This window comes from Drosophila navojoa, chromosome 5, assembly GCF_054131105.1.
Source record: "Drosophila navojoa isolate 15081-1374.11 chromosome 5, UAZ_NAV_1.0, whole genome shotgun sequence".
Taxonomy (NCBI): domain Eukaryota; kingdom Metazoa; phylum Arthropoda; class Insecta; order Diptera; family Drosophilidae; genus Drosophila; species Drosophila navojoa.
The window spans coordinates 18,241,791-18,266,139 of record NC_142893.1 but is presented as its reverse complement, the minus strand read 5'-3'; the positions used below and the strand labels follow the sequence as shown (position 1 = coordinate 18,266,139).

The window sequence follows — 24,349 nt, the reverse complement described above, 5'->3', positions numbered from 1 at the left end:
TGGCAGATGAACCGCAGGGAATCGGAGTAAACGTTAGTTTTTGAACTAGATCAAGAGTCGTTCTTAGAAGAAGAAGAGTCGTTATGCAGTCGTCGACGAAGAGTCGTGAGGCAGCCGTCAAGCAGCTAAGACGTACAACAGAATCAAGTGTCGCTAAGTAAAAGTACCGAATAAGATAAAGAAGAACAGAAGTGAAATAGAGATCACACGAAGTGAAAAGATCATGAACACGTACAATTAATTAAATAACCTAAGTGTAACTAAAATTAATCTCTATAATAAAATACAATATAATATAATATAATTTTGTAGACATTTGTTGTAAAACTCGTTAAAGTTTAAAGTTAAAAGGAAATCGTCAAATTGACTTTTAATTTACTCAATAAATGTAAAATCCTACATATATATATATATATATCTGCCAACATGTATAAGTTGGCATATAAGTATTTGTATATCTGTTCCCTTTTAAGCTCATATGCAGAATATCATCTTGATATCATGAAAATGGTAAAATGCTAGCTTAACATATGAAGATATCTGCTATAGTTATTTTTATAGTATAATATCATCTAGAGCATAACATAATGCTATAAATATTCTTAGAGTTCATATATAAAACGAACTCGACACTTATAGAGTTATCTACCATAATTTTGTATAGTCAAATACAGTTATCTACTATAATTTTATAGAGTCATATATTCTTCTAGCTCTCTTACAGAACCAACTCAACATTTGATATATTTTTTATTGGATTTACAATCGGATTACACAGCAGAGTCAGCACTCTTAGACACACTTCTTGCTTTAAAATATTTCCTTTTTTATTTCAAGAGGAATACAAGATAAAGAAGGAGATTTCTTCCATCTAAAATTTATTGACGGCTATTCAGCAACTATTTGTTGTCTGGGCCGCTCTGTCTGTCGATCCGTTTGTCTGGCAACAACAAGGCGGCCATCAATTGCGGCTTAAATAATGAACTGCTTGCTGGCCATAAAAACCACTTAACCCGAAATATGCGAAAAGTAAGAACGGCCACAGCGCGCAGCAAGTGGCTGGAGGGCCTGCTCGCCTGGCCAGGTGGCAGGTGGCAGGTGGATATTACTGTGGCCACCCTTGGTCACCCTGGCCAACGGCTGGCCAGCCTGGCTATAAATTAAGATGGCTGCCAACGCGGCCATATTGTAAAAGGTTAAATGTTTGACTGTCGGCTAAGTGCGGATTAGGGCTCAGCCGGGCATAACTCACCTTCTGTTGGTGCTGCTGCTGCTGTTGCTGCTGCTGCTGCTGTTGTTGCTGCTGCTGCTGCTGCTGTTGATTGGCATAAGCGCCCATTTTGCTAACGGGTATAAGCGTATTATATTGTATGTACTGGCCGTGGCCTGTGGGCGGGCCAGTCTTCTTGTCGACCACGGCATACGTGGGCATGATGTGATCGTAGGTTGTGGAGGTTATCACGGCGTTCTGCTCGGCCAAGGCGGCCGTGGCATAGGCACGATTGTGGCCCTTTGTTGTCCACTCGTCGTCCACGTCGTGGCCATCTGCAAAGGAGTCAGAGAATTCGAATCAGAGCTATGCAGCTGTCCAGGCTGGCCACAGAGCTGGCTAGAGGATGTGCCCACCTTGTGGTATTATGTCCGGATTCTTATCAATGCTGTCCAGGCTGCTCGTCACGTGACACGTCTCCCGGCCGATGCGATGCATATCCTGCACTGATTGGCCACCATTGTGCGCCAGTGTGCCGATGCCCAGGCTGCCATTGTTGTTGCTGCCGAGAATGCCGAGGTTGCCGTTGCCGTTGGCGGTGCTGCTGCTCCCGTTGCCCGGATGCGAGTAATTATTGCGATCGCGTCCCGACGAGCCGTGCACCCGCACCACCACCACGATGATGAGTGCCACCAGAAATAAACTGCCCACAATGCCGGCCAGTATGCCAAGGAATGGCCGGATGTCCTCGATGAGGGGCCCATTGGCCAGCGATAGGTCTGCTTGACATGGACAGGAGTCGGTGGGGGTGTGGGTGTGGATGTGTGTGTGTGGGAGCAGAGGTCGGGCAGCATTTGAAGCAGAGAAAACAGTGAACGGAGAGAAAAAATGGAAAAGAGAAAATTCGCAGGATAAGCGCGTGCTACAATAATTTTACGAGAATGCATTGCATATTTTTCTGCCTGTCTTTATTCTCGCATATTTTTTGTTATCCCCCTCTCTCTCTCTCTCTCTCTCTCTCTCTCTCTCTCTCTCTCACTCTCGCTCTCTTTCCTACCCCCTTTTTTGCTGCTGTTTTCTCCTTTGCATTGTTTTATGAGCTGCTAACTACGTTCCGTTGTCGGCCCCGGCTCCGGCCCCAGCCCCGGTCTCTCGACCCGTACTCATTGTTGTTGTTTTCGTTGTCGGTCCCAGTTCCTGCAGCACGTGCTTGGAATTTAGTGCCGCTTTAATGAGCTGCATGTGTGTGTCAGTGTGTGTCCAGTACGTGTGTGGTCCGCTGTAAGCCGCTCAGTGTTAAGGTTGCTAATTTTTGTCTCAGCCGGCGGCGGCATGTCGAGCATTTTTAGTAGCCAAAGCCAAAGCCAAAACCCAAAAACCCAAAGTCTGAAGCAGTTGTTCAAAAATGCGTCCGGATTTATCGTGCGAGCTTCGTTAGTCACATTTCAAGAGAAACTTATTCAAATCGTATGCAAAGTAAGGCATCAAATTGAAAAACTCAAACAACACGAAATGGAAAATAAAATTTAATGCAATTTATTGAAATCAAATTGATAAACAACAAAACGAAAAACAAATTAAATGCTAAACAAAATCTTGAGAAATAAAAAAAACTAAAATAAACAAGAAAATTATATAGAAGAGAAAAAAGAAAATATAACAAAAATATTTAAATAAAAATTACTAACACTTAAAATAAATTGAATAAAAATTCAAAAGTTAAAATTAATAATCCGTGATGCATTTTTCATAAACAAAATATTTTTAGACAACAGAAAAAAGTGTCAAAACAAATTAGGAAATTAATAAAAATTCTAGAAAGTCAAAAGCAATAGATATTATATTTAATTATTAAAATAATAAAATGTGCTCAAGCAAAACATCAAATTGTGTAAGTGTGAGTGTGAGTGTGCGTGTGTGAGCTGTGCGCAATTGTGCTTAAAGCGCATTGTGCAGGATTAAATGAAGATCTTAAGCTCAAAGTAGCCACTACCTTCATCGTACGCCCCTTTGCCCACGCCCATAAACTCATCCTCGTCGCATATGCAATCGCTTGTGGTTGCCTTTGAAGTGCTGTGTGTTGCTGTTGCTGTGGCTGTTGTTTTTGTTGTTGTTGTCGGTTGACTGCCATGGGCAGGCTTAAAGGCTTGATAGGATCTGGTAAATGTTATTTGAACTGAAAGCATGCAACCAGAGTGTAAGAAAGAAATGTTAGAGAAAGCAAAGAACTTAAAGCAAATTAAAAGACAAATCAAACCGTCTGGCTCACAGTCAGTCAATGAGTGAGTGAGTGTCAGGAGTAACTGTAGCTGTAGCTGTAGCTGTAACTGTAGCTCTAACTGTGGCTGTAACTGTGGCTGTAGCATCGGCAATTAATTTGTAGGCAACGATTGCCGGCTGGCCAGGACATATCAGGACATGCATGAAATTGCAAACCCATTCGCCCCATCCATGTTCCTTGACTCACCCGTCTGCTTCTCCGGATCCTTCAGAGTGTAGACCTGCAATATAGTCGCATTGCTGCGCCCCTTGCTGTTGTGCGCTATGAGGAAGACATTGTAGCCCATGCCCGGCTGCAGGCCGCTCACCTCGAAGTACGGCTTCCTGTAATGCGCGTCAAATCGATATTTGAATGTTCCAGGCAGCAGCCGCACCAAAAACGAGAAAAGAACGAGAGACGATAAATGAACAGTGCCGTGCAAGGATACGGATTGCGTCCTCTGTCTATGCGTTGCACATGCCTCGTTGACTCATGTTGTGTAATGCAAAAGTCACAAGGCGTGTGATTTAGACTCTCCCCCACTCTCCCACTCTCTCTCTCTCTCGCTCTCTCTTTCTCTCTTCTTCTCTCGTCTGTTACTCACTTTGATTTGTAAATTTTGGGATAGCGCGTCGTTCCGTTCATGTAAACCTCCATGATAAAGTCCTGCGGCAGGCCACCATCGAAGCCCTCAACGCACTCGATTTGAAAGCCGGACGATGTCTGATTGAGCAGCGTGCAGTTCAACAATGGATCCGGTTCGCCTGTTCGAGCAGACAATTTATTTTTAGATTTCTTCGTATTGTTATTCAGTGCTTAGCTTAGCACTGATGCAACAAATTGCCAAAGTTGCACGTGATTGACGCAACTGCAACGGCAACGGCAACTGCAATGGCAACGGCCACTGCTACACTAGACTACATAAATTGTGACTTTAGAATCAATAAGCCACAGTGTAGCAGCAGCAGCAGCAGCATCAGTCGAGGCAAGCAGCGGCAAAGCCATCAACAAATCGGCACAGTGGGACACCTGCGACCCGAACTAAGCATAAACAAAAACACAGACAAACACAACAGTTGGAGAGGGCCACAGAGTGGCAGAGCGAACGTCAGCTATGAGCCTTCGCATACTCTGCCATTCCAGGTAAATTCTATTACGAATCTATTGAAGTGCAACTTTGAGCCCGCAAATGTAATTATGGAACTGAAAGGAAATGCTCATTAGTATATCCAAGAGCGGGGACTGATGCTGGTAGCATGATTCTCAAGTATTTAAAGGTTATTCATACATGAAGTAGACTCTAAGAATGTCTAAATGTGCAAAGGAATGCTCATTTTCTGAATAAATGCCAACGTCTATTTAAAGACTTCAATAATCAGTCTTGATTATTGTATATGAAATAATAAGAAATAATTAAAAAAGGGTTCTGATAACAAACTTTGCTTGGTTTAATTAAGTGAGTAGTATAAAGAAAATTTTAATAACATATTTGGAATTGGCTTGTTATCTATTTAATATTGCTAAAAATATTTGCTTTTTTGTAAGCATATAACACAGTTTTCGTTTCAGATGATAAGATTTATGTTTATTAAGATAATATTTATTTATTTATAATTTATCATCATTTATTATTTATTTGATTTGATTTATTTTATTAATTTTTCTTTGTTTTTTTTTTTTTTTGGTTGCTTAATTTACTTCACTTATTTTCATTATTTATTTATTTTTTTTTTAATTTTTCGAATATTATTGTTATTATTTTTTTGTATTATCATTTTTATTTATATTTATTTTATTTTTTATTATCAATTTTATACTTTGATCTAAAGTGGTTAATGCAATTTTGCATTAACTAAATAATTAAATAACTTAGCTAAATAAAATATTTAATTTTTGTATACACTTTATTTATATATTTTTATTAGTTTATTATTCATATTAATTAATTTATTTATTAAATATATTTATTTTTATATTTGTTTATTTATTTATTTTATTTATCATTATTAAAAATATTTTTGTCTTGTATTCCATTTACTTTTTAAACCATTTGATGGGAAAGGAATTTATTTTCTACTTATTTTTCGCTTCATTTTATTTTAAAAACTTTTCAAAAATCAAATATCGAATTATGCATATAAACAAAAGAACAAATGCCAAATATAAATCATAAACAAATATATTCTAGCTCCGTAACATTTGAAACTGAAAAATAGAAATCGAATGCCGAAATAGTCACATAACCTGAGCTACCCTAAGCGCTAGAGTTTCGTAAGCGAGCCGCTGAGCGGAAATGAGAGCAACGGGACAAACACGTGGACGCCACGCAGGTGGCCCGGGCACGTCGGTTGGCTTCTTTCCGTGTGTGCTTTGGGCTGTTACTCACCTGCTGGCACTATTGTGTACACGCAGGGCTCGCTTTGATCGCCAATTTCGTTGCTGGCCCAGCACAGGAGAGTTCCGTAGTCCTGTGAATGCCAAAATAAAAGAGTCGACAGTTAGTAGTGAATGCATGTGTGTGTGCGTGAGTGTGTGTGTGTGGAGCCTGGCGTGAGTGACAATGGAATGGTATTTCGTTGGCTTAATTTATGCATGCAATGCGGCGTTGGCGACACACCTTTTCGGCCTTAATTGAAAATTCAAAACCGCAATTCGTTTGGAAAATTATGTGACGCCCAGCCGAGCAGGAGCTGGGCCGAGGAGGAGCCGAGGAGCTGAGCCGGAGGCGGCCATGTAGTGATTTATGTGACCCCAGTGTGAGTGAGCGAGTGAGCAAGTGAGAGGGGCATACTTACGTTCTCCACCATGGGCGTGTAGTGGGCCACACTGCGGCCGCGGTCGACGGCCACCAGCGATGCGGGTATATCAGCTGTCTCGCCCTGCGTTGCATTGAATTTCCAGACGTATGTTGCCTCCGCGGGATTCGCATCGATTTCGCATGCAACTTTGACGGTCTCATGGCGGCCCGAGCTGTACGTGGTGCGCTGTCCGGCACGGCAAACGGGCGCAACTGAAATGGAGTTGAAAGTTGGGGAGTTGAAGAGTTGGAGTTGGAGTTGGAGCAGGAGTTGGAGCAGCATCAGTACGTGTCTGTGCAAATTGGCAAAGGCATTTGCATAATTAAAGCAAAACATTGCGAAACTTGAGTTCAATTTGTGTGCTCAAATGGCCAACGACCGAGCAGTGTGCAACAAAAGGCGCTCGTTTGCAACGTTCTGCTCAATTTGCTGTGCGGCAACTGAAACTGACAATTGGCAGCAGAAAACTGGCAGCAGGCAGCATTCTAAAAAAAGTCTTAGCAACCAGCATATCTATGCAGCTCTCGCTTGGAGTCTTTTCGGGCATTGCAAATTCACAAATTTAATCAATTTCGAACTTGTTATTTAATATTTATTTGGCAATTGTGCTTGCATTGGCATCTGTGAGCGTCTGTCCGCAATGTCTGTCTGTCTGCTGCAACATGTTGCATGTTAATTGGCTACAGAGCTAATGAAAGCAGCTGCCATGTCAGAGCCTGTGTCAGCATTTGTTTACAAATTGCAGCCATTGAAATATGCATTTAGCCCGAATAAGTTTCCCTATTGGCATTGTCCGGGTATTTAGATAGCGTGCTCGACTACTCACAGCGAATGTCCAGCTGAACGGGATTGCTCTCGCCGTCGCCCTCGCGGTTGCTGCCCACGCAGGTGTAGATGCCCGTTCTGGCCCGGCTCGCGTTCTGCAGCACAAGACTCTGATTGGCCACGACGATGCCCTCGGCGGGATTATTCTCCAGGATGGCGCCCTGCGACGAAATCGAGCAGGAAAATAAATAAATACAAGTTGACGTTCAATTCCACAATTTATTGGGTTAAATTCAATTTGACGATAACGGCGCATTGAAATAAATTTAATTTGAGGCTAATAACACTTTCATGTTGGCCCGCGGCACCATGACGGGCGGGGCCCTCTGCGTAGCCATGTTGACTAGGTGGGCGTGGCTGCATAATTTCCACCTGCATAAATTGTTAAGTGCTTTTGCAGCTAAATAATTCAATAATAAATTCTATAAATTCCTATATACCATGTGCCTGAGTGTGTGTGCATGTGTGTGTGCGTGTGTGTGTGCGTGTGTGTGTGCGTGTGTATGTGTAGATTTTTTTCTCGGCGCCCAGCCAGCCCTAAAATATGCAACAATTATGTGGCGCCGGGGTGTGGGCGCCGTTTTTCGATTTGTTGTGTAGCCTCAAGGTAATTTATGTATAGTGAATAATGAAAATAATAACGTACAATAAACGACTTGAATTTTTCGCTGCTCAGGCGCTACGCTTCGCTGCTGCATGTATGCTTAAGCTAGCCCTCGGGCCAAATGCTTAGCACAGCCAAAGCATTAATATTGACGTTGTATTGAATTAGCCATATTGATGGTATATCTAAATATACATGTACAATATACATATATAAATGTGTGTGTACATATGTGTAATTACATGCAACATTTCATGAACAGCAGCTGTGCTCGTGTGAATGCTTTAAGAATGTTGCTGATTTATTATTCATTTACAGTTGAGAGCTAATTGGCTTTAATTCTTATACTTTGAATAGCTGCAGCTAGCAATCATTTATTGTATATTTAATAAATATTTAAAATATTATTCTTAGGCAATGGACATTCTCCCAATATCTTAAAGGTATTTTGTAAATAGATTTGAATTGTTATAATACATTTAATAGGTTTATTTTTGTTGCAATTTTGCTAAATTGTTTCGCAAGTAAAAAGTATGGAATTTTATGAATAAAATTATTAAATAAATTGTGCTATATTTTCACATGAAAAATGTAACCATTCTATGATCTTTCTTCCATATTTTATTTATTTATTTTAATTTTAATATTTATATTGTCTTTATTTTTTACTACTCATTTTTATTGATTGGGTTTATAACCAATAAATTTGTTCCTTTAATATTAATATCTGTGTTTAGTTCTATTATTATTTTCGTTTTATTATTTTTTTTTTTAATTTTTCACTCATTTATGAATACGTACTTAATTTTTTATTTTTAATTCACTTCTTTTATGTGTTTGATTTATTTTATTTGTACACTCAATTGATTGCTTTAATTTTTCTACGTCTTTATTTATGTAAATAACTTTATTATATTAATTTATTGTATTTTAATTTACTAATTTGCATTTACCAAATTAATTTCTTGCTTAAATTATTTTATTTTTTGCTGAGTTGTATTTAATTCTATTTGAATATAAAGTAAGCCCGTATCCTAGGCAAACACAATTTGTAATCTCTTTATATTCAGCTTAATTTCAAGCCGTTTGATACTCACATTATGTCGCCAGCTGACTTTGTAGATCCACGGATTCGACTTGATGTTGCACTCGAAGAAGACATCGACGCCCTCTCGCAGCGTTGCATTCAGCGAGTTCGTGCCCAGCTCCAGGCTCACGACGGGTATATCTGCAACGGCAGAGAAATGGGAAGCTTACAAGATTAGCCCAATGCGCATAAGACATGCAAGAAACCACTTAAAACGATTCGCTGTCAGGGCAACTAAGCGCAAATTAGTTAAGCGCCACGCCACGCCACGCCCACAAGCTGCAAGCAGCGAGGAGCGAGGCGAACGAGTAAATCATAAAAAGCGTAAAACAAATAAAATACGGCGTAGCACACAAAGGTGTAATTATTTTGTAAGCCTCACAAATTAGGCAATTTAAGTTGTGAAAACTCGTTGCCCCGCCCCCCTGAGTACTTGTGCCTCTGCTTGTTGGCAATTAGTCTGGGACCAGGGCGAGGATTTTGTATCTTGTCTATGGAAAGCGGCGAGTGTGGAGCCCAAACGGACAGCGAGCATTTGTTTTATGGGGTAGCTGGGTGGCCGGGCCTAAGCAAGTAAAATCTGAACTTAATTAAATCAAAACTGGGCTGCGGAATGCGCGAATCAATTAAGCTTATTAAGCAATCTATCAAATTGTGCAAACAAGAGCAGAGCCAGGCCAGCCGGCCCAGACCAAAGAGTTGCCCAATGGACCGCAGCTTTCAATACAATGTGAGGCGCATCATAAAAAAAAAAAAAATAAAGAAATTTATATATATATTTTTGAAAGGTAAGCAACCAAAGCGCACAGCAAAGGCAAACAGGAAACGGAAGCGGTGCAGCGGCTGTGGAGGTGGTGCTGGTGCCGGTGGTGGGGTGGATTGCCATTTAAATTTTGTGCAAACAGGTCGAAAAACTGTAAAAGCGTAAAGATGGCTTCGCAGTCGACGTCGCTGCTTGCGGTGTTTGCGGCGGGTTAAAAAGTTTCGCAAGTTTGGCGCAAAGTTTTGCCGGCCGCCGCTGGAAATTAATTTGCCAAACTTGCCACAAGTTGGCACACAAAAAGCGGCAAGAAAATAAAACAGAAAAAACACACAAAAACCAACAACAGCCGAAAAAAAAAATATATAAAATTATAGCCTCTGCCTTTTACAGCATTTTCGGGTGGAAGTATTTAAAGTCGATATCGGCCGAGGTGGCGGCTCTGCGCCTCTCTGCTTTCCTTTTCATTAAAAGTTGCGGCAAACACATTAAATATTAAGTATACGCCGCCTGCGCTGCGGCATTAGCATTTAAAAGCCTCACCCGGAGTGACTTTGATGTTGGCTAATAAGCAATCCAACAAGCCAACAAGCTGAAAAGGAATGTAAACGAAACGAAACGCAACGAAATGAAACTTACGATAGATGTCCAATTTCCAGCCATCCTCCATGCCCGACTCAGGTATCATACTCTGCTCAGCGCGGCAGGATAGGAACTTGCCGCGATCGTCGATGGTGGGCGTGAATGTCAGCACCGAAGTGGTCATATTACCATCCGGATTGGCCTGCAAAGTCAACGAAATAGCAAAACAGTATTAATGGTCCTCCCACTCTCCCTCCCTCTCAGGCACAGTCTCTCTGTGTGTGTGTGCTGTCAAGCGAGACAAAGGAGCAGCACCAGCAGCCGTCGAGGAAGCACAAACCCTCAGCGACGTGCTACGGACAGTTGTTGAGACCAGTCCCTGCTTTTAATTGAAGGCAGCTACGTGACTGCCGTTAAAGTAACTTCAATTACCACAAAGCATGTCCCCAAAAAGGGGGTTGACTTGCGGGGCGACAACAACCCCCAGCTTGGAAATTTGAATGTACGCACCCTATCCACAGCTGTTATGGGGCATGCATAATAGTTGAGCTAAGATGTTTCACTTGGGCTGCGCTCATGCTTGAAAATGTTGGCCCCAGTATCGGGATTTACGCAATTTATATTGAAGCCCAACTAAGTCTAAAATATTTCCGTTTAATTTAACTTTTGTTTTTGAACTTATTTATTTACTTATATAGATTTTGTCTATTTAACTTGTGTTGTAAGTTTGAGCAAGGAGAATCGTGAATTATATTATAGAAATTAAAAATTTCTTATTATATTATATTCCATATTAAATCATTAATAAAAAATTGTTTTTATATATTATGTATATATAAAAAATAAAAAAATTCTCTCTTAATTTTTGCTATTAAATATCGAAGTTAGAAACTTATTTTTCAGCTAAAATAAAACTGGATCTAAATATTATAACACAATTTTTTTTATTAGTTAATTTCAATTTATTTTATTTTTATTTTTTAATAATAATATATTCTTTATTTGTATTTTAGCAAAACTAAATAATTTAACTTTTGATTTATTTATTTATTTTTTAATTACTTTTTTTCTAATTGATTAATTTTTATTAATTTATTATAATTATTATATTTTGTTTTGCTGTCGAAAATCTTGATTTAATGATTTTAAATTTTTATTTGAAAAGATATATATTTATTTTTAAGTTTAGTGTTTTGAAATATTGCAAACTTAAATTTTTATTATTATTATTATTTTTTTAACTATATAAAAATTAAATAAATAAATAAAAACATTTCTGCTCTATTAAATGATATATTCAGATGTTGTTCTTTTTTGTAAAATGTAATTTAAATGATGATAAATTGTTGATTAGCTTCTTCATACAGATATTTCTCTATCATTATTAAACTCTTGCTCTTTTGTGCTGCTACTCATAATCTCTAATTGTCTCTTTGATTCCTCCTCTTCTCACTCATAATATAATTTCCAAGATATACAATTTCATATTCTACGCTCTCACAGGCATTAAGTGCTTTCACAGTTTCTATAAACAGCGCAGAGTGTTCTCGCACATGAAGTTTTAGTGTGAAGTGCAAAGTGGGGAAAGCTCTTAATACTCTTACGTTCGAGTTGAAATCGCTGCTAATTATAGGTGCTTATGTAGTCGCCTAGCTGTAGTCAGTTTTCAGTACAGTTAGCGGGTCTCAAGGGGTTTCTGGGCGCTGCTCCGCTTGGGTACTTACGATTTCGTGCGTATTCTTCATGGGCGTGCTGCCCTTCCACCAGGTAATCGTTGGCGCTGGACGTGAGCCGATGACTACGCAGCTGAGCTGATAAGAGTTCTCCGCCGACAGCGGACGATTCTCACCCTGCAGCTTGACAATCAGGGGACGCACTGCAGCGCAGACAATGATAAGAAGAAAAAATTAATTAATTAGCAAGTGAGGGAGGGGATGTGGTTGGGGGTGGCTGTGGGTGTGGCGTGTGGTGTGTGATGCAACAAACTCACAGTTCATGTCGAGGACGATGCTGCTGATAATTGGCGTTGTCAAATTATTGTTCTCCGCCCGGCACGTCAGCTGCATGTGAAGATTCTTGCGCTTCAGCTTGGCCAGCGATAGCACATTGCCCACACGTCGCTCCGACAGCGGATGGCCCAGGCCGGAGCTATTGAACATTGTGTTGCCGTGCCACCAGGTAACCCTCGGTTGTGGTCGACCTGCAGCAAAGCAGAATAGAAGAGAATTATTGAGTGCAGCCGTATGTGTGTGTGTGTGTGTGTGCGGGTGGGTATAAAAGAAGCGAGTCATACGTAGAGCATGGGCAGACATCTGCTGGTTGTGTGTGTGTATGTGTGTGTGTGTGTGCAACTGATATGTTTGTTATACGGCTTCGACTTGAGCTGGCCCCATAGCTGCCTGTGCCTGCGCCTGTGCCCTGCCGCCTCCTGCTTAGTTGCTCGCAGCGATTTGGCTGCTGTCTTTGACTGTTTGTTTATGTGCTCACAAGAGCAAGAAGTGCCCCCTATGCGAGCTAGTATCTATGTGTATGTGTGTGTGTGTGTGTGTGTGTGTGTGCGAGTGTGCCCAAGTGCCTTTCGCTATTTCATTTGTTGTCTTGTTTGGCTTTTAGCAATTTTCAAGTGCTCTCAATGCAATTTGTGTGGGCATTGTTGATGTTCCTTGTGTGCATGTCTGTCTGTATGTGTGTGTGTGTGTGTGTATGCGTGTTGGCCGCTGGCTCGTGCAGTCGACAGCATTTCAGCAAATGTGAAATTAAATAAAATGCGAAATCTTTGCCAGCATTTTCATGCTCATCAGTTTTAATTGTCAGACACAAAAAGCAGCGTCAACACTTGGCAATATACTCATCCGCCTCCTGCTACTCCCTCGCCTCCTGCCAGCCGAGCTGAGGCACGTGTGGACGTTACTTACCGCCAATGGCCACGCACGTGACGTTCACACTGGAGCCCTCATTGTACGGACCCAGCGTGTGATCCTTGATGGTGGCTCCCTTGCTGTCCAGTATGATGATGGACTCTGGTGGCGCTGTTACAAGTACAAGAGAAATGATAGTTTAGTTCGGGCTAGACTTTTCGGTAATTGAATGTGTTGAATGGATTAGCAGCAGCAGCAGCAGCAGCAGCAATATCAATTTCAAGACTAACATGTTTTGTTTCCTATTTGATTTCTAGTTGAATTTTCGCTAATTTCTTTACTTTTTCCCATATTAGTTTTCAAGTTATCGGAGCATGGAAAGCGTCTCGACTGGCTAAGCCGTTCAACAGCAACTGCTGTCCAAATATTAAAGAGCTGCTCTGCACTCTCGACCGGCTGTCAGGTTAAGTCCGGCATGGAGCATGAAGCAGGAGCGGGAGCAGCAGCAGCAGCAGCAGCAGGAGCAGGCGCCGCTTGCAGTTTGCAGGTTGCAAAGTTCAACTCAAAGTCAGCACTTTCTATTTTATTTTATTTTCGTACTTTTTTCTGACCACGAGTAGGGCTGCTCGATGGCTTTACGATGCTCTCTGGGCCCGGCCCAAGTCGTGCTGTGTGAAATATCTGGCCGTAAATTTTCGCCAACGTGTTGAGTAAACTTTTAATTTTCGCAAATTCGCTTGTTTTATTTGCCCACTTGCCACTGTTTTGACTTGTTTGGCCGAGAAGCACGCGCCACGCTCCGATTATTCACTAGAAAATATTTTCATTTGCAGCTGTCTGCCAGACTGGAGCGTCTATGTATATGTATGTACGGATATGTATGCATGGCCCTTCCATAATGGCCAGAGCTTAGCTCAACATATTTGCTGGCAAATTTGCAAAACATGTCCAGGACTTACTCTGCGGACTTAGCTCTGTCCAACACCGTCTTCTCGTTTGCTCAGCCCAGCCGCTGTTGACCCGCAGCGTCTTGTTACCGCTCGCATTAGCAGCGGCAAGTTGTCTAAACTGTCCACCCAAGGCTGGGGCAACTTTTAATCTAATACTCGTATCTTCTTTAAAGTTTTTGCCAACCGACGTACAAAGTTCCTAAATCCAGCCATGGTTTTACGCTTCACATGTCACAAACACACGCATTTACACACACACACACACAGACACACGCACACATACAATGACAGATGGTGGAGCAGCACACTGCATGCTGAACATGCTCAAGAAGTTTGTAAAACATAACCACGCCCCGTTGGCCAATGCCGCTTAACGCTTCATCTAGCAGCAGCGACGCCAACGCCAACGCCAACGGCGACGCTGACGCTGACGCCAACGCAGACAGCAACTATTTACCAACGTTTTTTTTTTTTCTCCTATAGCCAACCAAAGACCTGGTCGTATATCTCAGCTAAAAACGCCTTTGGACTCGCATATAAATTTAAATGCGAATTTACAGGCTGTGGCTGTACCTGTTACCGTTAGCCCGCACAGGTAGCACGAGTGCCCTTGGAAATGCTTATAGAAGATTAATATGTGTAAGAAGTAAAAGAGCATTTTCCTTATAGATGAAACTCTAATAGAGATGAGGTTTAGATTTATCTTAAGTGGATAAATAAATATTGACACGCTTTACTTTTTTTTTTTGGTTCGACTCAAGGATAATTAAAGTTAAATTTGATATGTGGAAGGTTTCTTTTGAGTCTGAACGGAATACTGAGTAAAAGGAAATAAACTGAATTATCTGCAAATGCAATTTACTAGCAATTCGAGGACATAGACAAGGATATCTGATAACAAATTTAATTTGAAAATTTAATTTTGAGCAATTTTCTGGTTTGGTTCTTAGAACTTCAATTTGTAGACTTTAATAATAAATATATCAAGTTGAAATTATTTATTTGATTTTGCATTTGCAGTTGTAAAAATTAATAAATAATAAAATGTATAATGTAATTTAAGGAGCATATACTTATTGATATATTTTTTATAGCACCATAAAAATAAAAATATTATAAAAATTTTTTAAAAATATAATATAATATATATATTTTTAAAAGACATTTTGCGTCTAATCCATAGCAATATATATTAATATTAATAAATGCTCAGCTAAATCGTGAATTTAATAATAAATACATTTATATAATAAACTTTTGGTATATTGAAAAAAAAATATATTAAATTTATCTACCAGCTACTGTAACAATAACAACTTAAATACAATTTATATGAAAAAAATTCTTTGCAGAAACTGCATAGATTTTATGCACTTTGCTTAAAGAGCGAGAAATGGGGCGGCAGACGAAACTTTTCGCCAAGTTGGCATTTTGAGAGCAGCGCGAGAAGTGCAGAGACCAAAAGGGAGCAAGTGGGAAAAATCGTAGAGAAATTGTTGAAAAACTTGGCAGAGCATACAGTTGGCGTCTTGTTTAGTAACTAATGTGTTTGTTCAGGAGCTGAGTGGCGGCCAGGATATGTCGTCGAGCAAATTAGCTGCTCAATTATGGCATTATGTCAATGCAATTGCTGCTGCTGCTGCAGGCAGGGATCCACTGTGGTGGGGTGGTGCTGGTGGCACTCAGTACTTACTTATGACAGTTAAATTCACTTTGGAGTTGCGTGTGGGGCTCTTCTGGAAGTCGACGCGACAGCGATACTCGCCCGTGTCCTCCTCAGCCGTTGACTTGATGGTCAGCGTGCCGGCACGTCCTTCCACGTGGAAGGAGAGTCGCTCCCGATACGTTTCATCGGACCAGTGCGTGCCCTGCGCAAAGTTCGAGTCGCGTGTATCCACGCTGCAAAGAAATCGAAAAGGAAAACAAGTTCCAAATGTATCAGAGCGAGTGTAAAGAATAAAAATAAAATAAAATAAAGCAAACAAAGGGCAGCATTGAAATTTCCTCTCTAGCCGGAAAGGAAAGAACAGCAAACTTTAAAGCTGCCTCACCTAGCTGCAAACTTTTGTGAACTGTGTAATTGGGTTCTGCAATGAATTAATAATCTCACTTAATGTACACCAATCCCCCCTCCGCTGCCTGCTGGCCCCCATCAGACCACAGCCGTCTGCTGTAATTTATTGTTTTAGTTTGTAATTGTAGATTATTGATTAATTCCAGTATTTTTTTCTTTGTTCCTCCTCCGCTCTTTGCGGTTGTGGTTGGAGTAGGGGCGCTAAAAAAGTTACTAAATTGAGCTCATTTCTGCGGCCAGTCAATATACTTAAAGTTTTCCTTATTTTTTTCTCTCTCTTTCTCTCATTTTCATTTCCAGCTGCCGTGTCAAATATTGGGCCACTGACTTTTGAAAAGTTGAATAACAGATTTCGTATCGAAGTCTACTTTTGTTTGTTGTTTGCCTTGCCTGATGACGAATTGAACTCTGGCTCAGCACGTGGCTGGCGTCAGCATAGGGGAATTGTATATGTATTTAAGCATATACATTTAAGAAGCAAATTTAACTGAGTTTTTAATATTTAAGAGGTCCGAGCTGTTATTCTATTTAAATGATATTTCGTGACAATTATTTAAAAATTAAAATCAATTGATATTAGTAGTTGGGTTCTTGTAACACAAATAATCTATAAAAAATCGTATGTTAATAAAATTTATTATATAAAATATTCAGTGTATATAAATATTATAGCAATATGTAATATATACTAATATTTTTATTTAAATTGCCGTCAACTTTTGTTATTTGATGCTCATATAATGTTATTGAGCACAACTAAATCTTAAGCAGAAGTTTCTATTTGATTTGGGTTTCATTTTGTACATGAAACTTTAAAATCTCTTTTAGATCTATATAGGGAGGGATGAAGTGTGGGCAAGTGTCCTATCAGTTGAACTGAACTGTATTTGCCAAAATATTTAAATTATTGTTGATTACGTTAGTTTTGAGTAAATTTTTGTGATTCTTTCTTAGTAATTTTTAATATTAAATATATAAAAAAGAGCTCGATGATATGTATATAAGTCGAATTGTTTTCATAATATTTAATAAATATGAAAAAAAAAGGAAAAACACGAAGGCTGCACTTTGCTATGGTAAATTAATGAATGCTCTATTTTATATTTACAATATATAAATATTATTCAAACCAACTGAACTGAATTTTATTTTTAAGCTTCAGCTCTGAAAGGTTCCCAGCATATCCTGTTTCAAAAATATCAATAAATTGATAAACAAAACAAAAACAAAACAAAAAATTCATTAAAAATAGAAAATACAATATTTGAGTGCTGCATATACTTCATAGTATAAAATTATGATTGTATCAGTTCAATTGCAGTATAATAATAAATGAGGAATTCACTGACAGAACTCTTCTCCAATTAAAACCGAATGCTCTGCTGTACCTTTCTGCTTTCGATAGATGGATGGATGCCTTGGCAACTTTAAAAAAAAAATTCTGATTATTAAACCAGCAGCAATCTATGCATTGACTGACAGCCTGTCAGCGTTTGTCTGTATTTTATTGCATTGCAGTTGTGATTCGCAGCCATGTGGCGCAGTGTGGCCGGGCATAATGAGGCAAGGAGCAGAAAGCAAAGGCGGCCGCATGCAGCATATCGTATGCAGCTCGCATGTCAGTTGATTGTAAAATAAAATAGTGCTGCGAGCTCGAGTCGAGCTATGGAATATTGAAATGGGAGCGGCCAGCCTGGGCAGTCGTTGTGCCATGAAGGCAGGAAGGAGTGAATTAAATTTTTTCGACTGAGAGTCCAGCACAACAAAAAGAAGAAGAAGAAGAAGCAGCAAGAATTGGCAATTGGATTGGCAATGGCAATGGCAAATGGCAAGTTTCGTTTTATGATTAATTTACTTGCTGAGTGGTTTTTAATTACAAACAAGAGTTGAAGCGTGGCCAGCAAGTTGGCTCGCCTTGACTGTCGTTACGCAACGCTAATTACTATTTTCGCTCTAGTCATTTGCAAGTCCTTGAAGTGCTGAAGTTCAATTAGTTTCAGCCGCATGTCAATGCCGTAGTCAGCCTTGCCAGCCAGTCAGTCAGTCAGTGAGGCAGTGAGGCAGTCAGGCAGCTCAACTAGCAATCAGCTAATCAGCGTCTCTGTTCGTGTCTCGACACACACACACACATAGGCATACTAACACATTCACACATACGTCCGAACGTCTAGCAAATCCAATTAAAGTTTGGCTCCTTTGATGTATGCAGACGTATCTATAAGATACAAGAGGCAAAAGTCTCTTTGCCATCAACTAAGTACAATGCCATAGTGTTCGACATGAATAATTGAAAAAGTTTTTCTCTGCTGTAAATGTAACCTTGAGGCTTAGACTCCGCCGGGCCCGTCTGCGCCGTCTGCTCCGAAAAACTTTACTCAATTTAGAGGCGCGTCTGAGTCGGTCCTGAGCCTGGCCGCCTGTGTATAATTTTCTAGTTATGCTAATTTAATGGCTGCAGTTGAGCAGCCCCCAAAACATGCAAAAAATTGCTTAATTAGCAGGCATTAAATCAAAATGAAAAAGTGCCACTCTCACCCACACTCCGCACTCCACATTCACTCAGTCACCTACATCAGCAAAGAAACACCAAACTGACATGTGCAGATTCCCCAGTTTGTCTCTCTGTCTGTCTCTCTGTCTGTGCCTGAGTGGGTTGAGCGCGCTCGGCACGCAAAAGTTGTCTGTGGTAATCAATTTTGCTTATTTATGGACCTCCATATATAGCTATGCGCGTGTCTATGTGTCTGTATGTGCGTGTGTGTGCTCTACAAAATATTTGTGGCCTAAACCCAGCTTGCAGTGAAGCCTCTGCGTTTGACACAGCTGCCTGAAGGTTGGAAAAATGTAGTCGATTGATTTTTGATAAGGGCAAACTCTCAATACAGCGCATTGTCAGAGCCACAAAATGTAGCCATTGAGCTAGTTATCATTGAATGTGGAGAGGATAGGGTACAATTGGCCAAGGAGTTGCAAAAAAGTTGTAGTTATTTTTACTTTTTGGCAATCGATAATTATCGATTTTGGATTAATATCAAATTAAAATATGAAAATAAATAGATTCCAGCAGTTTCCTAGGCAAACAGTAGATATTTTTAAATTAAATAAATAATACGAAAATTAATTATTTATACACATCTAGTCTGATTTAATACCTAAAATATTTCTGAGAACCCCAAATAAATATTTTAAGCTCTGAACTTTTATCAAAAGTAATCTATATTTTATATTATATATAATATATTTTTTAAGACTAAGTGGAGAAAAAATGTTCTGTACTTTAATCCACTTTAACTTTTTAAAGATTCATTTTCCTGGAACTCACCTATAGATGGGCGTTTTGAGTCCGACTTTATACCAAATGACCAGAGCCACACGATCCTCGTAAATGGGCGGGGTCACATTGCAGGGCAGTCGTCCCATTGTGCCAATTATGGATTCGGAGAGCACGGGCGGACCTGAAAGCAGCACAACAATAGGGAGAAGCATGATGAGCTGTGACAACAACAGAATGGATAACAAACAAAAAAACATAAAAATGGGATAAAAGAAGAGGAAGAATGGAAAAAACGCGAAAAAACAACGGCGAACAGTCTTACAAATGATGCATAATTAGCGTGGGGCATTAGCACTTTGTTATTGGGGCAGGCCAAAGCCAAAGCCAAAGCCGGAACTGGAGCGAACTAGACGAAGCTGGAGCCGTAGCTAAAGCCAAAGCTAAAGATGCCGGAAAATGGCAAGTGGCAAGTGGAGAGAGGAGAGTAGAGAGTGGAAAGTGGAAAGGCAAAGAAAAATGCGGCGATCTTTTACTTAGTGCCACTAATAATGCTATAAATAAAAGACAAAAAGGCAGAGGGTTGTGCCTGGGACCAGAACCAGAACCAGAACCAGGACCAGAGCCGAGGCCAGAGGCTGAGATAAAAGTGATGTAATGGCGGCGACGTCATCTTCATCGCAGTCGCCGCGTTTACATTAAAGTGAAATTAGCGCGCAAATCCTTTTTTTATGCTAATTTTTTTCTGCGCTTAGTTTTAAGGGTTTCTCCTTTCAATTTCTTCCCTTGTCTTTTATTTTTCTCTTTTGTGTTTTTTTTTTCTTCACGCTTTTAGATTTGTGCCCCGGCGCCAGTTTTTGAGTTATGTTTTCTGGGGCTGGCTTATTTTCCGACTCTTTGGTCTCAACAATTTCCTTAGACTTGGCATTTCTGGCTGTGTTATTTTTGGGCTCGCTCTTAAATTTCGCTTGCCATTTCATTAATGCATTTGCCTTTTGTCTGCGGGCGGCGCTTGAGGCGAGAGGGGCTAATTTCAGCTAGATGTGAATATAAATATCAATTAAAAGAATATTTCGTCGACTTTTCTTTTCGTTTAAGCCAGGCTAAGCTCGCTCTGTGTGGGCTAATACCAATTGGATTTCAAGTGTTTACAAATTGTTGGCGAGATGCTTGAAATTTTGGTGTATTTTAATGTCATATTTTCAGGTTTTTGATGAATCTATTCCTTAAGGAAGAGGAACGAAAAAATCATTTTATGTTAATTATAAATTATGCAATTATGCGGCCAACGTTTCGTTGTTTTTTAATTTTGAATTAACTTTTCTAACATTAGGCATAATTTTTTTTTCTGAGCCGCAGCGAAAAAGTTCTTTTGGCAGCCCTTTTCTTTTCAGGCCAGATCTATGTCTGCCTCTCTCTTCTTCTCACTCTCTGTCTCTGTCTCTGCTTGTCCCTCGTCACTTTTTGTATCTTATTTAAATCACTTGTAAACTAATTTGCATTTCTTAGGCTCGGCAATTTCGTCTTGTTGGCCGGGCAAACAAAGTTATTAAAATTTGTAAAGTATTTTCGCTTGCATTTGGCAGCCGTCGTTGATTTTGTAATTAAGGCTAGGCGCAAAGGTTTGCCAGCGTCCGACATTCTAATTTGCTCATATTGTGCTTGAATTTCACTCTATTCTGGCTTTAAGTTGAGCGAAATACTCGCATCACTCATACGCCGCGTCGGCACTGTGTTTGCTCTGTTTAATTGAAAAGTCGGAGCGCCGACGAAATAAATCCGGCGCTTATTTATGATGAGCCTAAATGATTATTATGAAAGCCAACAACTTTGCATGCTAACCAAGCAGAGTTAGAGGCAAATGCGACTTATCTCTCGGTCACACACACACACGAACACACACATAGATGGGTGCTGCCATCTAAACCGGAAATCGTTTCGCTTGCTTTTTTGATTCGGCTCGTGCCAGACTGCCGCCATGTTTCGATTTCTCGCTCATTTCATATGCAAATATGTTCGATTTGCCATTAGGCATTGCTGGCATCGCAGGCGACCGCAATAATGATGCCCAATGATGGCACACACACACACACACACACATTGATACGAGCAACAGCACTGAGAGTGCCTGACGCAATTTACATGATCTTTGCATTCGACTAAACGAAATGGCAACATTAGCAGAGCATTTAATTATAGCAATTAGCTAATTAGAGATTTTCACTCAGCCTGAACGCAATTCGAACGTAAATTGACCAGCTCCGAAAAACAACAACGAAACTGGGCCGAAAATCAATCGTTAAATGCGGCTAGTGTATTCGGGAATTTCTGCTGAGTCGCCAGCCAATCATTTGTATTGTCTGTCTGTCTGAATGTCTGTCTGTGTATCGATGTGGAATTGATTTTCTGCTTGTGCCGTTTAAATAATGCAAAATATGAGCTGCACTCGATTTAAGCTCGTACAGCCAAACTTGTGGCTCGTAAATTTTAAGCAGGGGCAGGAGATAAGCAGGCAGGAGGCGTTGGTGTCTGCGACTCGGACCTCGAAACGATACTCGTACGAGTAATAAGCAAGCGGAGTAAACTTTATGCACACAACGCGCTGGCATAAAAGCTAGAGAGAGAGAGAGAGAAAGAGAGAGAGAGACTTCCGTAGTACTCCAACATTTTATTGTGCATATATGCTCATGTAGACTATGGTGTAAGCGAAGTGTTATTATGTGCTGTGTATTTATGCAACTTTATGAGTCCGCAATTCGCAATGAAGCAGTTTGAATGAAAAAATGGCAAATGTAAATGTTTAAGAATTCAACTGAAAAATTATTATATAAAAAGAATACTTAATCATAAATTCAGTTATGTTTCATTGATTTTTGCTTTATTATTATTTATAATTTTAAATGAATATTCATTTTATACTCAGGTGCCATGAGTAAATTCTAAATAAATTGCCACAGATGTCAATACAGCCGTTGAGAAATCACTCTGCTCTATATTGTGGCTCTTGATAATGGAATTCTACGTTAATTAATTCTAATGAATTTGATTAATATATGAAATGGCAAAAAAAAAAAAAAACAACAAAATTAATAATTAATAAAAAAATATATATTAAAATAAATATATATAGACACAAAAATTTAAAAATTAAAATCAATAATAAATTAAATAAACAAATATAAAATAGTTTATAAATAAATAAATAAAAATTAAATAACTATATATAAACATAAAAATTTAAAAAATAAAAATAAAATAAAAACAAATAAATAAAGAAAATAAAAATTATTAATAATCATAAAAAAATAAAATTAATATAATAAAAAAAAAATAAAAAATTTTAAAAATATTTAAATAAAAATAAGTAAAACAGAAATAAAAAGAAAGAAAGAATAAATAAATAAATAAATACACTTAATATTTGTTTTAAATGGTTATTTAATTAAAATTGCGCATATGTATATTTTTTTATTACATTTTACTCTCTAAAGTTGTATGCATATATTATCTGATTCAGCTATACTTGAAAGGAGAGCTGCTGCTCGCGGCTCGTTTTCTCAGTTCGGGTATCAAAACTATAATTCAAAAGAGCGCCTCGAGTTTCTAATTCAAAGTGAACAATTATTACTATACACAAGGTGAGCATGATTAAGAGATTAAGAGGGCCAACATGCAACCCTAAAGCTATATTTAACCTCTCGCAAAGTAAATGTCTATGAACACGATACACAGACTTATGGACAAACAAATCAATTTCACTCTTTACCTAAATAATTCAACAACTCTATTCCCTTTCTATTCCCTGGGTATCAATTACCCAAAAATTTATTACCAGATTTCCTCCTACGGATATAGTATATATAAATCGAATTTCACATGCACAGCAATGCATTTAAGCATTGTCCTTGATTTCATTAAATTCACTTGTATTTTCTACGCATATTATATCATTTAAAGCAGAGCTAAGCAGAGCCATTGTTAAAGTCTGGCTAAAACCAAATGCTATAAACGTTCAAGATTCAGCTGCTTGCGGCCAATTATTGCATGCCCGCAAAAGTAGGCCATTCAGCCTAAGTATATATCTCTATATATGTATATGGATATATATGTACATCTTTTTCGGAGACCTATAAAAATGCAATCAACGTTAATTGCAGAGCGCCGTAGCAGCAGCATAGGCAGCGGCAGAGGCAGCGACAGCAGCAAAGCGGCCATTAAAAGTGTCACCGTTGCTGCTATAAATAGCAAAGTTTGCGCTTGTCAACATTAGCCATACAGACATAACCACAGCTACAGCAACAGCAACGTCAGCCCAAGAACAAACAGAATGCAGAGTAGGCTCATTAGCTTACACACACACAAACACACACACACACAGATGCCAAAAATGCATTAAAACTGTACACGTGTATATGCATGTATATGTGTGTGTGCGTGTGTGTTTATGTGAAACTTGTCTACGGTGGCAAATTAATGGCACATAAAATTATAACTGAACGCACTTGAAACCGACTGCGTCAAGGGGCAACCAAAGGTGGCGCCACAGCTACAGTCAATGCCACATTCGATGGCATTCACAGCTGCCAAGCATAGTCATAAAATACTAACGGCAATCGCTAATAGTGTGCGTGTGCATGTTTGTGTGTGTGTGTGTGCGTGTGTTTGTGTGGGCTCAACTGGCATAAGTGGCACTCGGCTCTGTAGCTTACATTAATTAAAAGCAATGCCTCCTGCAGCAGCAGCCGTCACAACTTGGCCTCCTGCTCTGCTGCGCAGCAATTGGCGTTGTTTTGACTTTTAGCGCATTTATAGCCAATTATTTTTATTGGCACGCCAGGGCAGGCGAAAGCTAAATGGCAAAAATGGAGCAAAAGAAAAGCGACCAGCAAAAAAGGTGTGCAAATAAATGAGCTCAAGTATCGGTGCATGTGATGTAGATTGGAATTGCAGAGCTTCAGGGCAAAAGTTGTTGCTGTTGTTGTTATTGTTGTTGTTGTTTTTGGTGCTGTTTATAACACCAATTAAGTGTCAATTAACAAAAGCATTTGCAAATTTATTGCTTGCTGATTA

At 39.4% G+C, this 24,349-nt stretch overlaps 1 protein-coding gene across 5 annotated transcripts in view; it reads right to left on the bottom strand.

The window, feature by feature from the left end:
• The window catches only part of side-VIII (sidestep VIII), a 90,588-nt gene that overhangs the window by 15,652 nt on the left and 50,587 nt on the right, over positions 1-24,349 (bottom strand). For 3 of the 5 annotated variants that reach the window (XM_018106688.3, XM_018106689.3, XM_089262441.1), the window contains 15 exons: positions 19,331-19,463; positions 15,628-15,833; positions 13,042-13,155; positions 12,117-12,326; positions 11,851-12,002; positions 10,184-10,328; positions 8,795-8,925; positions 7,095-7,254; positions 6,266-6,480; positions 5,857-5,938; positions 4,075-4,234; positions 3,678-3,814; positions 3,204-3,386; positions 1,627-1,989; positions 1,253-1,545 (listed from right to left, as the gene is read on the bottom strand). In XM_018106688.3, the coding sequence (XP_017962177.2) occupies positions 1,253-1,545; positions 1,627-1,989; positions 3,204-3,386; positions 3,678-3,814; positions 4,075-4,234; positions 5,857-5,938; positions 6,266-6,480; positions 7,095-7,254; positions 8,795-8,925; positions 10,184-10,328; positions 11,851-12,002; positions 12,117-12,326; positions 13,042-13,155; positions 15,628-15,833; positions 19,331-19,463 (2,684 nt within the window). The remainder of the gene's footprint in view (positions 1-1,252; positions 1,546-1,626; positions 1,990-3,203; positions 3,387-3,677; positions 3,815-4,074; positions 4,235-5,856; positions 5,939-6,265; positions 6,481-7,094; positions 7,255-8,794; positions 8,926-10,183; positions 10,329-11,850; positions 12,003-12,116; positions 12,327-13,041; positions 13,156-15,627; positions 15,834-19,330; positions 19,464-24,349) is intronic. The other 2 variants (XM_018106691.3, XM_089262439.1) reach the window with 1 other exon arrangement.